The 14459-nt window shown below is 45.5% G+C and overlaps 1 protein-coding gene across 1 annotated transcript; it reads left to right on the top strand.

Annotated features, from left to right (window-relative positions):
* Positions 1–2556: 2556 nt before the first annotated feature.
* On the top strand, positions 2557–11627 carry LOC128333108 (sulfotransferase 2B1-like). The gene is made up of 7 exons (XM_053268196.1): positions 2557–2574; positions 3508–3671; positions 6168–6376; positions 7306–7438; positions 9585–9679; positions 10179–10359; positions 11518–11627. The coding sequence occupies exons 2-7, from the start codon at positions 3533–3535 to the stop codon at positions 11625–11627; spliced, it is 867 nt and encodes a 288-aa protein (XP_053124171.1). The 5' UTR covers positions 2557–2574; positions 3508–3532.
* The last annotated feature ends 2832 nt before the right edge of the window (positions 11628–14459 follow it).

Below are 14459 nucleotides of genomic sequence, written 5' to 3'. Positions count from 1 at the left end.
AGAAACCATGTCTTCATCTGAGGTCTATTGAGGATTTCATTCCATGCAGCTGGTTAAGTGGACTGCAGTCCGTGAAAGCTAGAATAAACCAGATAATCTTTGAGCAGCCTCCAAGGATCAAAAGGTGTGTTTTTATATGAAAGGGGTGAAAAGACTTCCTTCATGGAATACAGGTCTATCCGTGGCTACTAGTCTTGATGGCTTTAACTAGCTCCGGGCTCAGAAGCAAGATGCCTCTTAATACTTGTTGCAGGGAAGCAGCAGCTGAATACAGGATGCTGGACTAGATGGGCCTGATCCAGCAGGGCCATTCCTATGACTAATATAAAGACCCATTTGGTGAAACTTTATATCTTTCTTTATCAACCATCTTTTATACCACCTGATCTCCCTCCCTCTCCCTCTCCCTCTCTCACACACACAAAATCCAAGTCACAACAATTAAAACCGTTTCACAAGACCAAAACCATTCGCAGTGTAAACTAAGAACAGTTTCATGGGATAAAAAAGAAATAAACAGTTTCAAATCCATTTCAATTCTGCGGGGTCGGAACTCAGGAGATGATTTTGATCTGCCTGTTCTGGATGGGGTCACACTTCCCCAGAAGGAACAGGTACATAGTCTGGGGATGCTTCTGGACACAACATTCTCCCTGGTGTCCCAGGTTGAGGCAGTGGCCAGAGGTGCCTTTTATCAGCATTGACTGATAACACCAGCTGCATCCATTTCTTGAGATAAATGACTTCAGAATAGTAGTATATCTGCTGGTCACCTCCAGACTTGACTACTGCAATGCGCTCTATGTGGGGCTGCCTTTGTACATAGTCCAGAAACTGCGGTTAGTCCAGAATGTGGCAGCCAGACTGGTCTCTGGGTCATCTCGGAGAGACTATATCACTCCCATCTTAAAACATCTAACTGGCTGCCAGTATGTTTCTGGGTCGGGTACAAGGTTTTGATTATAACCTATAAAGCCCTAAACAGCTTGGGCTCTGGGTATTTAAGAGAACGTGTTCTTTGCTATGAAACACACCGCCCATTGAGATCATCTGGAGAGGTTCATCTGCAGTTGCCACCGGCTCGTCTGGTGGCTACTCGGGGACGGGCCTTCTCTATTGCTGCCCCAAGGCTTTGGAACATGCTCCCTGCTGAAATAAGAGCCTCCCCATCTCGCATTTGTTCACCCAGGCTTGTAATTGGATACTGTTTTAATTGTGTTTTATTAGTTTCAACTTTTTAATTTTAATTGTTGAAATTTTTTAATCTTTTTATTGGCTGTTTTTATTGTTTTGTAAACCGCCCAGAGAATTTGCGTTTTGGGCGGTATAGAAATGTATTAAACAAACAAACAAACAAAAAGCCTGAGAAACAGGTGAGGGCCTTCCTGAGAGAAAACAGAGATGGAGAAGCACTTATTTTGACAGGGAGTGTATTCCAAAGCTCTGGGGTAGCCACAGAGAAGGCCTGGCCCTGAGCCTCCACCAGAGGAGCCGGCGGAAACCGTGAACAGAGCTTCCCAGATGATCTTAAGAGGTGGCAGGGTTAATGACAAAGGAGGTGCTCTCTTAAATACCCTGGATCAATGCATTAAAGGATTTATAGGTAATGACCAGTACTATGTATTTTGCTGGGAAACGTATGGGCAGCCAGTGCAATTCTTTCCACATCGGAGTTATATGGTCCCTTCAGGTTGTCCCAGAGACCACCCTTGCAGCCACATTCTGCACCAGTTGTAGTTTTTGGATTACATACACCGGCAGCCCCACATAGAGCGCATTACAGTAGCCAAGCCTGGAGGTTACCAGAATATGTACTACCGTTTTAAGGTCATTTACATCCAGAAAGGGATGTAGGTGATGTATCAGCTGAAGCTGACACAAAGCACCCCTGGATACTGTGCATGTGCGGCCGCCATTACAGGGACCTCCATGCGTGTTCAGAGGCCATATGTGTCACCACACAACCATAGTTCCAATCTATCCTTGGTCCCTAGGCTTAGGAACAGACATTTGATATGGGACAATTCCCCAACAGAGATCTAGGTAAGGGAGACGGTGTCCTTATAGACCACAGCCACTCCTCCTCCACGCCCACATCCTCTCATCTGCTCCACCACAGAGTATCCAAATGGAGAAGCTAGGGCCAAACTGGACCACTAGCCTCCCACAACCAGGTCTCTGTCATGCACAGCAGTTCAGCTCCTTCATCCCTAATCAAATCATGGATGATCTCTGGTTTGTTTTGGACTGACCTGGCATTACAAAATAATAGGACAATCCCCAATAAATTCTGTTTCAGGTCATTGTAAAAAGATCTTCAACAGTCATCAACAGGAAGTGGGGGTGGATACGGATGAAACACAATGAGCTGGGTGTTCCCAAGCTGAGGTACAGCAAATGAGCAGCTGTGGGTGGAGGTGAGGGATCATTTCCTTGTACAGCAATGTAGGATAAAGGTAGAGTGCCATAGGCTAGAACATCCTTGGCAGAGGGTAAAGAGGGAAAAGAGAGAGGGAGCAACGAGCAGAGGCAGCCAGCCACAGAGAGAGGTGGGAATCGGAGCTGGGATCAGAGGTGAGTCCAACTTGGGGACCAGCCTTGGCTGCACCGGAGGAGAACTCAACCCCTACTTCCAAACCTGCAAGAGAAGTCCTGCACCTCGGGGGGTTTCCAGAGCATTAATTCAAGTGTTTCATTTTTAAAATCTTTGCAAGATAGTCTTCTTCATCCTGAAAGGCCAGTGTCTAGCCAGTCTACTGGCAATGGTTGCTTGCTTTAGTGGGGAGTTGCATTTATGTCTTATTTGTGTGTTTTTTTAAATGTAAATCACTTTGAGAACTATGAGCAATATATAAATATTTGTTGTTGTTGTTGTTGTTGTTGTTGTTGTTGTTGTTGTAACACCCAGATGGTGTGTGTAATTTGAGTCTTAACTAGTTCAGAATCTGGGTAAATGTTGGTTGGTGGGTTCTAATAGTTAATGTGATTTGTACAGTTATACATATTTACATTTTGCCCTACACACAGACACAGACACACTCCCCAGACAGGATATATGAGCCTCCCTAACTCTGACAACTTTTAGAAAGTCTCTGGAGACACATTTAATCACCCAAGCTTCCTACTTGATTTCTTTAAGGTTTTAACTTCTACTTTGATGTGTTTTATGTTGTAAACTAACCAGCAGCACATTGGTGAATTTGGTTGGGTGCGTTGCAAGGGAGAAGAATCTGTTTTAAAGCAGCAGAGGCAACCATCTGTCTTATTTATCCTATGTAACTCAAAACAGTCATGCAACTTTCCCCCAGAGAATATATATATTGTGGATTCTCATCTGGAAAATCCTGTTACATGACAATGGAAGGAAGGGCTATCCGAAGGGCAGGTGTTTGGATCTGCATGATGATGGAACTTTCCAAAAAATACCAAAAAGAAAGACAGCAAGCAAAACCCTTGGATAACACCAGAAGAACCAGTAACTTTTCCTTCTCTCACTTTCTCCCTTAGGTTTATATATCTTTGCAGTTTCTCAATGGCAGAAGTGACCCGTTTCACCCACAAGGGGATCTTCTTCAGCCCTCAATATCACTCAGTAGAAAACCTCATCTTTTTGGAAAATGAATTCCAGCTATTGGATGACGATATAGTGAGTGTGGTTTACCCTAAATCAGGTAGGCAAGAAAACGGTGGAATTGGAGCCACGGATGATATTGATGCAAACAAGGAAATGGTCCCATGAAGCTGGAGTGACAGAATTCCTAGCCATGCATGCTTCTGATTGGTTGTTGTGCAAATTCTACCAGCAAGGGTAGGAGAAGGGGGAAATGCTCATCTGCAAGCTGGGTATGGAGGCGGAAGGCATGGGGAGTGGTCTTGAGTTGAGGACAAGATCTGGACTCCTTGCAACCATCTGCATCCATTCCCAGCTCACAGATGATCATTTCCCCCTCCTCCTACCTTGCTGGTAGAATTTTCATGACAACCAGTCAGGAGCATGCATGGCTCCTGAATTTAGGTTTATGGCTTCTCCTACCTTATCCCTGGTCATGAGATGAAGTCTATTCTTTCTTTTGTTCTGGGTGATGCAAGTGTGCAAATGATTCCCGAGTTATCTTTGAGGGTCAAAGTTCATTTTTAGAGAAGTATGAAGACCTGCATTGGACCTCCATAGAGCTTTAAGAGGGTTAGGCAGAAACACCATGGAATTCCTTGGTCGTATCTTTGGGGCTCGGACCCTGACAGCATAAGCTCTCAGCTGAAGTGTCTTATAGTGACCACTGGGGGTGGGGGGTCTTAGGGGCATGGACAGGAGTGCTGAATTCCTCCCCTCTTAGTTCTTCCAGTGTTCGTCTCCATTTTGTCTCTCCAGAGATGGTTGTTTGTTTAGTCTGTCTTTCCTTACAGCCTTAAGCTCAGCTATCCTAATCTTTTGTAACTTGTAAATAAATCCTTATAGTTCTTCAAACTGTCTCCAGACCTCTTGCTTGGCTGAACAATCCCCCAAAATGGTTTTTTTCTTCTATTTGGGGACTGAACTGCCATTCTTCCCCTACAGTATCATCAGTAGTAATTTTAAGATAACTGTCTCTGAATGTTGATTGTCTAGATTAGGATGAGCATCTGTGAGGTAGCATTCAAAAACTCCTCCAACACAGGAATTGATATACCATAGTTATGTACATAAAAGGTGGATGTTGGGAGTTTAGAATGGGGCCCAAGGCTCACAGAAAGCTAGAAAGGTATGTAGTAGCCAGTAGGCTCCAAATTTCCATCCTGTCATTTGGAATATTGAATTCACAGAGCATGATGGGCTTTATTGGCTGCCAGACCAGAGGTGAACAGGATAGGGGTTTGATTTGGTGGTCATCTGAATGTGTGAAACCCCGGTTTCATCACAAAAGTGACCTGAGGTTTGCTATCACAAATTGTAATCTCAACTTCAGTTTGTAGTGAGTTTGGCTGCCTGAACATTCGGTTTGAAGGTGCCATTGTGTCATCCGAATGCTGTCGCGTCCGTAACCTGTATCTTGTGCTGTGCCTGCTCCTGAAACCATAGAGAGGGTTGCTCAGACAGGTGCAGAACCGTGCCAGCTCTATGCTTGTCATGCTTCTCGCTGGCCGCCTCTCAGACCAGTAGCTCCCCCTCCTTGAAGTCTCTTCTGCCCAGAAACCGAAGGCTGCCAGACCACGGTTGTTCTATTTCTTTTTCAAACAGGTGGTATTTGGGGGTTTGTGGGATGAAGCAGAGGATTTCTGAGTGGCTTGAATGTCCTGGAGTTGCAGATATAAAACAGACTCAGTGAACCTGGCCCATCTGGCCAGATGGAGTAGAGCCCTCTTACTAAAATCTTTTGCACCAGGAGTGAACTCACCTGAAGTCAAGGGAACCCTGATCTTCAGAGTTGTTGGGGTGACTAGCTGTTCAGAAAGTCAATTTGGATTCTGAAGATCCTTTCCTTGATTTTTCTCGGGGCGGACTTGTATTTTCCCTTTCCGTCTACATACACCATGCCACCTAGTGGCCCTGAACTATATACACATATTACCACAGGGAGTGCAAGGGAGGGGAATAAGCTAGGTGAGATGTGCAGATACAGGGCCGAGTGACTAGAGTGCCCGGCTCTGGGGAAATACCCTAATGTACTATGCTCTTCATCTGTCTGGTGCATTGTGGGATTTCTGGGCTGCATTTCTCCGGCCTCCAGATGGGCGTGTGGCCAAGAGAAGAGACCGGATTGTCTGGGGGGAAGGTAGGTGCTATCCTGCCATCCCTCCACACCCCAATTAAAGATCATGTGAACAACCATCCAATGCTTTTGAAGTGGCTTCAATTCTCCAGAGCTGTAGATGTCCAAAAGAGCTTTTTAGCCTGCCCTTCTAGTCATATGGAGTTGGGCCATCTTATGGGAATCCTTTCTGGCCTCTTATACAGAATGCACTAGGAAGGAGCTGGTCTGAAGTGAAGGACAATTGACGCTCTATGGTGTTGAAGAAGAAGGTTGTGCAAAAATGTCCCTTCAGATGCTGAAGATGCTTTCCTTGGTTTTTGTCAAGGGCTGGAATGATTGTTGGGTAGTACAAGGGTGAGCTTGTTGAGATGTAGGTCTTGCAGAATGGAAAGGGCTGGGGAAGAAGAGTCACCCTGTCACTGCTGGACTCCCTCCTAGGCACTCATTGGATGGCAGAGATCTTGAGCTTGATCCGTCATGATGGGGACCCCACATGGATAAACAGTGTGAAGCTTGCGGACCGAGCACCCTGGTTTGAATCAGTGACCGGCATGGAGTGTGCCCTAAAATATCCACCTCCCAGGCTCATGTCTACTCATTTGCCATTCCGGCTTTTCCCAAAGTCATTTCTCCACTCTAAGGCCAAGGTAAGAAAAGGGGCAATTCTCAATGGGGGGCAATTCATCCTGATGCCACATTCCATGCAAAAGCTTTCTTGGATGTGCTACAGAGGTGAGATCTGCAGAATACACCCACCTTACTATCTTCAAGGAAGGATTCTGGGTTGTGCACCATTAATTAAAAGTAATAACGAAAAAGGACAGATTGTTGCAGGAATGCAAGTACTGGCTGGCAGGTAGCCTCGTGAAGACTGAGTGTGTTCCCTGCTTGGCGTATGGCCAGGAGTCAAATTGCCCAAGGAAAGAGCACGGAAGTTTGTGAAAGTGTGAGTATAGTCAGTGAGATGATGTTTGGAACTTGTGTGGAAGCCATCTGGAAAAGCACATCGTTGTATGGGTTGTGGCCGTAGGTCAGTGATAGAGCTTCTACTCTGCATGTGGTCCCAGATTCAATCCCTGGCAACATCTCCAGGTACGCCTGGAAAAGACTCCTGCCTGAAACCTTGGAGAGCTGCTGCCAGTCAGTGTAGACAATACGGAGCTAGCTGGTAGGGATGTGCGCAGAACTGGTTCAGAGGCCTTTTATGGGCCCCCTTTGTGCGCCCCCTTTCCTTCCAGGTACTTCCAGTCAAGGGGGCAACGGGACAGCAGGAAGGTATGCTGCTGCCCCAAAGGACTTTAAAATAACCCAGCGCCGGCAGGAGGAACAAGTGGAGGGAGGGGTAAGTGCACCCTCCCCCAGTCTTAAAGACAGACACAAACATCCCACCTTCAAACATCCCCCGCGTGATTCCATGCACATCCCTACTAGCTGGACCCATCGTCTGACTCTGAATGAGGCACTTCTTGTGTTTCTATGCTCCTGAGAAAGAACTGCATGCTGTTTGAAAGCTGGGGGTCCTGGTGGTGGTTTCTATCCTACCTAAATCAAGCCCAGGTCCCTGCTTCTCCTGCAGATTATCTACACCGCACGGAATCCCAAGGATGTGCTGGTTTCATCTTACCACTTTGGCAAAGCCTTGAAAATAATTAAGGATCCTGGATCTCTGGAAGAATTCCTGGAGAAGTTTCTGAATGGGAACGGTTTAAGTAGGCACATCTATCTATCTATCTATCTATCTATCTATCTATCTATCTATCTATCTATCTATCTTCTAACTCTGTGATTGGCAGCCTATGGCACGTGTCAAAAGTTGAATGTGAAATGATTTTGAGTGTCACTCATAGAGTTGTTCTTGTAATAGTAAGCATGAATTGGTGAATATGGGTATATTTTTATAGGGACATAGGGACATTAGAACCTGCTGTATACTGAGTCAGACCATTGGTCTATTTAGCTCAGTATTGCCTTCACAGACTGGTAGTGGCTTCTCCAAGGTTGCAGTCAGGGTTCTCTCTCAGCCCTATCTTGGAGAAGCCAGAGAGGGAACTTGAAACCTTCTTCTCTTAAGAACATAAGAACAGCCCTGCTGGATCAGGCCCAAGGAAGGCCATCTAGTCCAGCATCCTGTTTCACACAGTGACCCACCAGATGCCGTTGGGAGCCTACAGGCAGGAGTTGAGGGCATGCCCTCTCTCCTGCTCTTGCTCCCCTGCAACTGGGACTCAGAGGCATCCTGCCTTTGAGGCTGGAGGTGGCCCACAGCCCTCTGGCTAGTAGCCATTGATAGACCTCTCCTCCATGAAGTTATCCAAATCCTTCTTAAAGCCATCCAGGTTGTTGGCTGTCACCACATCTTCCCAGAGCATCTCCATCCCCTCTGGAGAATATCTTACAGTGCTCACCTGTGGTCTCCCATTCAAATGCAACCAGGGCAGAACCTGCTTAGCTAGGGGGACAAGTCATTCTTGCTACCACAAGACCAGCTCTCCTCTCCGATAGAATGGACATATGGTAGGAAAAGACTTGTAGACTCCCAAAAATGATCTATCATTCAGCACAGAAGTATATAGAAGATGTTATTTCTTATGAAGAACAACTTGAACTTTTATGAACACTTGGAAAAGTCTATCAAAACAGCAAACATTACCGTTAAGCTGTTGTGTTTACACACTTAGTTAATATCATACTGTTCTATTGTTCTTATGTTCATATTTCTATTGTTATTTGGAGGTCATATCTTATTGATGTGAATGATTTATTCATATTACTGTGCACATGTTTGTTTCACTTTCAGTATAATCTATATTTATATATATTCAGTTACAGAGATGAGCAGTATCTAAAATACATGTATTTTGAAATTCATATTTTCAAGACTTTTGTATTTTGTATCTAAAATACCTTTGTTCGGGTATTTTGTATTTTTAAAATACATTGCCGAAATCAAAATACATCAGCCAATATTTGCTTTAGTTTTTTGCTCCAGGAGCTACTTTTTTATTACAAGCAAGTCGCCCATCAGCATCAGCAAGCTCCATTATTGTGGATTTTCCAGGGCCACACAGTTCACATTTTGCTTTCACTTTCTCGCCTATCTCCTCTTAACACTGTGAAGTACTTCCCATTTTGCCAAATTGCCTTCACTCATTGTTGGTTTCTAAAACACCAAGAATCAAATATCCAATACTGGAAAACAACCATTCTTCACAACCACTTGATGTTAGACTAGTATTATATTTAAACAAGGTGTTCTAGTAAGAACTAATCAGCCTACTTCACTTTCAGTCTAACATCAAGTGGTCGTGAAGAATGGTTGTTTTCCTTTGCTGGGATGATTCACAGCCTCAGGAGGCAAAACTTGTAATCCTTGGAAAACTTGTATTGCTTAAAGGAAATGGAACCCAGCATGGATACATAAGGAATATCTTGACATAGTTTCCTTTTTTCAGGCATTGCATTTTGTATTTTAAGAAGTGTTTTTATTGGTGGTTTATCAAGTATTTTGTATCTAAAATACTTTTTCTGAGTATCTTGCCCATCTCTATTCAGTTATATTTTTCTTTTTTGTTATATCATTGGATTTGTTGGTTTGTTTTTTCGTAAGATTTCAACATTGCCACCCCGAGGCTTTGGAATTCGCTCCCTGCTGAAATCTGAGCCACTTCATCTCTGACAGCTTTAAAAGTGCTGTTAAGACTAGAAATGTGGAGGCCTAGAAGAAAACCAAAGATAATTTTTCCCAGAATAAGATTGAAAAAGCCTTCCCCTGCCCTCCCCCACTCTCCCCTCATCTTCCCATCTCCACATTGCCCATCTAACTTGTGACTTTCCACTTTGGCATTCCTTTTGTAGTGGCCTCTGGGTCTTGGTTTGACCATGTGAAAGGCTGGCTGGAGATGAGAGACAGAGCCAACTTCTTCTTCAACACCTACGAAGAGCTGCAACAGGTAGGAGTCCAGTCGTTTCACACACCTGTTGATAGCTTATGGGTTGGCTGCCTTTGTGTTTTGACAATGTCTCACACCTTGGTCTAGTTGCCTCTGAGCATGTGCAGAGCACCCTTCCTTTGTGAATACAGTGTTGGCTCACCAGTCCTGATGTGGCCTAGGATCTCGTATCCTGCACCTTGCTATAACGCTGCTGTCTGGATGCTCATTGTGGTGCTGTGCTGGCTAAGAGGCAGCCTGAGACGAGAAAGCTGCCAGTCATACAGCTGAGGAGGAGATGCTTGCCTCCGAATCTTGGCCATCAGACTTGTGTCCAGAGTGGCGGCTTGCTGGGAGACCCAACATGCATGGATGCCACCTGGTCTGACACATGGGGCCATGCTACACAGTGGCACCAATCCCTTCTGCATGAGTCTTGTGAAAGGGCAGATCTCCACAGAGCAGTGCAGTGTTTGGATTCCCATTTGGAGCCTTTGACTTCTGCTCCTGTCCTCCCCAGGACCTGCGAGGCAGTGTGGGGAGGATCTGCCGCTTCCTTGGTAAGGAGCTGAACAGCCAGCAAATTGACTCGGTGGTGGAAAACGCCTCCTTCCAGAAGATGAAGGGCAACAAGCAGTCTAACGGTGCCCATATATCTGACACTGTTATGGACCACACCAAAGGAAAGCTCATGAGAAAAGGTAAAAGCAGAATCTCAGAGGTGCTTGGCACTTGTGCCTGTGTGTTTGTGTTTTCATTGGCAGGAGCTCAGGGAACAGGAAGTGGTCAGAATGATGATGGGGAATCCAAGGTTACTGTATTTACCCAAATAGAAGGTGACTCTGAATGTAAGACAGTGCCTTAAAAGAGAGGCTAAATACCTGTATTTACCCAAACAAAAGAGGAATTTGAATATAAGACCACCTCTACTCCATGTTTCATAGGAAAGAACTGGAAAAAACCTCATCTTAGATTCGAGTAAATACGCCATAGGCCTGTCTTACACTATCCAGTTTCTAAGGTTGCCTCAGGGTTATTTCCTGAGACCATTCTCATGTGCACTAGGGTGGCAAGCCTTTCCATCTTTAATCACCCTGACACAGGCAGAACGTCTGCAGGGAAAGTTTCCCCCTTCCTTCACCTGCAAGCTACTCCCAGTGCTGTAGGGGAAGAATGGCAGTTCAGTCCCTCAACAGCAGAGCAAAAACAGTTTGGGGTGAATTCAGCCAAGCAAGAGGTCCGGAGACAGTTCTTTAAGTTTGAAGAAGAACAAGGATTTATTTACAAGTTACAGAAGATTAGGATAGCTGAGCTTAAGGCTGAAAGGGGAGAGAGACGAAACAAACAGCCATCTCTGGAGAGACAAAATGTAGAACTAACCTTGGAAGAACAGAGAGGAGAGGAGTCCAGGACTCCTATCCATGACACTAAAACGCCCCCAGTGGTCACTATAAGACACTGCAGCTGAGAGCTGATGCTGCCAGGGTCCTAGCTCCAACAAGTGCCCTCCCAGTAGGGCCATAGATTGCAGGTTTCCATTTGGCAAATCTGCAGAAAGGAGAAAGAGAGTCCATGACCACGTTTTGTTAGATCAGACCAAGAGACGATTTGGATGGTGTGGGTGCAGATGACTTGATAGGCACCTTCAGATTTCTGGAGTGGGGGACAGAAGTATCCATTGTGTATAGACGTTGCATGTAGCAGAAAGATGTGGGCATTCCTACACTCAGTGGCATGTGTTTGGAAACAGACCTTTCTGGAGGTCTCTTGCAGTGGCAGTGTGCAAGAGGAGAGGTCCATAGAAGGAGAGGTGGCCAGTCATCTTTTTGGTGCTAATGGTCCCTTTTGGGGTCTTTCAGGGATCTCTGGGGACTGGAAGAACTACCTGACAGTGGCACAGAATGAATACTTTGACCGTATTTATCAGGAGAAAATGCAGGGTGTGAAGATGACCTTCCCTTGGGACTGAAGAATGCCAGATATTTCCTCCTGTTCTTCTCTGTCTCCACACTCATGTTCTTCCATATCTTCTCAGTCTCTTTCATCTGATCCACATGTGTCCTACCATGCAGCCACACCCTGTTAGGATGCATCCAGACATGCCTAATTTCAGCACAGAGTCCACTCTGGGAGCAGCTTCGACACGTTTACCACCTTCTCCCCGATACAGGAGCAACCTATTTTCCATGATGAACAGAAACCTGATTTGTGGTGATTGGCTGACTTCATATCTAATTATGGTTTTGTACAACAGCCCTGATTGGTTGCCCTGTTAGTCCCAAGACACTTTTAGTCCCCGAGAGGAGAGCTGGACTTGTGGTAGCTAGCACAACTTGTCCCATTAGCTAAGCAGGGTCTGCCCTGATTGCATTTGAATGGGAGACTACATGTGAGCACTGTAAGATATTCCCCTTAGGGGATGGAACCACTCTGGGAAGAACATCCAGGTTCCAAGTTCCCTCTCTGGCATCTCCAAGAAAGGGCCGAAAGAGATATCTGCCTGCAACCTTAGAGAAGCCTTTGCCAGTCTATATAGATAATACTGAGCTAGATAGACCAATGGTCTGACTTGGTATATGACAGCCTCCTATGTTCCCATGTTCCTATGTTCCTAAAGCCACCACACCCACCACCACACCACACCCACCACGCAATCAGATGCACTGATTGGTTTGCCCCTGTGTCAAGTGGAATGCTGTTTGCCTTCTTCTCAGATTATGATTCTACACAGCACCTTTAAACATCATGTTGTGACCTCCCTCATCATCGCCAAGGGGTTTTCACAGTTTAAAAAAAAAAAAAATGTGGGGGGGGGGGTGTTGGGGGGGGGAGTTAAGCAGTGGCAAAAACCAAAACAAAAAATCGTGCTGGTGTTTCAAAGAAATACCAAAAGCAACGTAGAAGTCCAAGTAGCAAATCAAATATTTCTCCAACATGTAGAGAATGCCCCTCCCCGTGGCCTCATGCTGAGGGGAGGGCGATTTGTGCCAGTCCAAAAAAGCAGCCTCATTGGCTGTTTCAAAGAAAAGGGGCGGGGCTTCCGCTGCCCTCCGGCGGCGCCCGCCCCGAAGCTTCAGTTTGGGCCCGGCTTTCCCCACCCTCCTATTCCCTGGTGCAGAACGGGTCTAGTGACTGGTCGCCTAGGGGCCGAGTAGGAATTTTTTACCCCCAATGCATTGGCCACTGTTGGGATTTTTTCCGCCTACTCTGTTCTGTGGTCAGGTGTATAGCTTAGTTAGGCAGGTCACGACTGAACAGGAACAGTGCGGGTTGGGGGTAATTTCAGGAATAAGCTTTGGTGAGCACCTTTGAATAATTATCAGGTCGATTGGTCAATCACTCCCTTGTGGTTTGTGCAGCCCAGGGAGGTTGATTCACCATGACACCGGCTTCAGGAATTCACTGGCCCTTGGGCTGCGCGGTCCGGGACTGGCGAAGACCTAGAAGTATTCAGGCCCTCTCAGGAGAGGGGGTTGGCCTTGAAGGCGAAGGTAGGTTGTACCTGTTTCTTGCCTGAGCCAAGGTGTGTCGCCCTTACAGGTTTGGGAAAGGATGCTGGAATCCTAACCCAACCTTAGCAGACCCGCACTGTGAATTTAGGGAGTTTTATCACCTATGGGTTTGCCAGTCCGCTTTACTTTAGTTAAATAAAGTCGTGGCCCTTTACCCAAAGAAATTTGTGTCCGTGTCTTTTTTGGGCTTGGGGTCTGGGCACAAAAGTATTTAAAGGAAGTAGTAAAAAAAATGTGTGGAAATGAATCATCTGCAAACAATACCAATGGATCAATCAAGCGACAGAGACCTGAAATTGACTTAACACCATTCTATTACAAGATAAAAATACACAAATAATTATTTTGTCTCTGGATTTTATAGGTGGTGCTGCAAAATGTCTCATAGCAACAAACCAATTAAAAAATAGCTAGTACTTAAAACTCTGGAACCAAAAGTATTTTGACCGGAGCTCTTCATCTGTGACTCAAATTCCTGAAAGAACAAAGAGTCCTGTGTCACTTTAAAAATTAACAGCTTGATTACACACACACATACACAAACAATAAAAAAAGCTGCTTGGGTCTGACTGACTGACATAAAACTCTAAGACCAAACCACAAATGTGGGAAATATGCCATTTTCGCAGATAGGTTCCAGGCTCCTCCTAGAATACCAAAATAAAAAAATTAAAAAATGCATTACTTTCCTGGAAAATTTGGGGAAAGTCTCTTATTGAAAAGCATAGGGAATTAGATCTTATAGAGCTAGGAAGCCTTGAGTCACAGACAGATAAGATGGCCATGAGCTTGCAAGTTTCAAGCCCTCATGAACTCCCTCACTGACTGACATGAAACTCCCAGACAAAAGAATAAAAGAGAGAAATATGCTGTTTTTTCAGGTAGGTTCCAGACCCTGTCCAGATCACACACAAAAAAAACCCCAAACCCCAGAAAAATCCATTGCTTTCCTAGAAAATCTAGGAATACTTGAAGTTCGGGGGAGGGGGGTCTGTAGGTGCAAAACAGTTAAGAATGGGATGGGGCCGTCGCTCAGTGGTGGAGCATCTGCTTTGTGCACAGCAGGTCCCAGATTCTATCCCTGTCATCTCTAGATAAGACTGGGAAAGACACTGACCTGAACGCATGGAGGCCGCTGCCGGTCAGTGCCTAGGCCTGCTCAACTTAGCCCCCCTCCAGCTGTTTTTGGACTACAACTCCCATAATCCCCAGCCACAGTGGCCGTTAGCTAGGGATTATGGGAGATGTAGGCCAACATCTGCAGGAGGGCCGAAGCTGAGCAGGCCTGG

This window comes from Hemicordylus capensis, chromosome 7 (assembly GCF_027244095.1).
Source record: "Hemicordylus capensis ecotype Gifberg chromosome 7, rHemCap1.1.pri, whole genome shotgun sequence".
NCBI classification, from domain to species: Eukaryota; Metazoa; Chordata; class Lepidosauria; order Squamata; family Cordylidae; genus Hemicordylus; species Hemicordylus capensis.
Note: the sequence above shows the minus strand (reverse complement) of the source record. Positions and strands in the feature narration are given on the sequence as shown.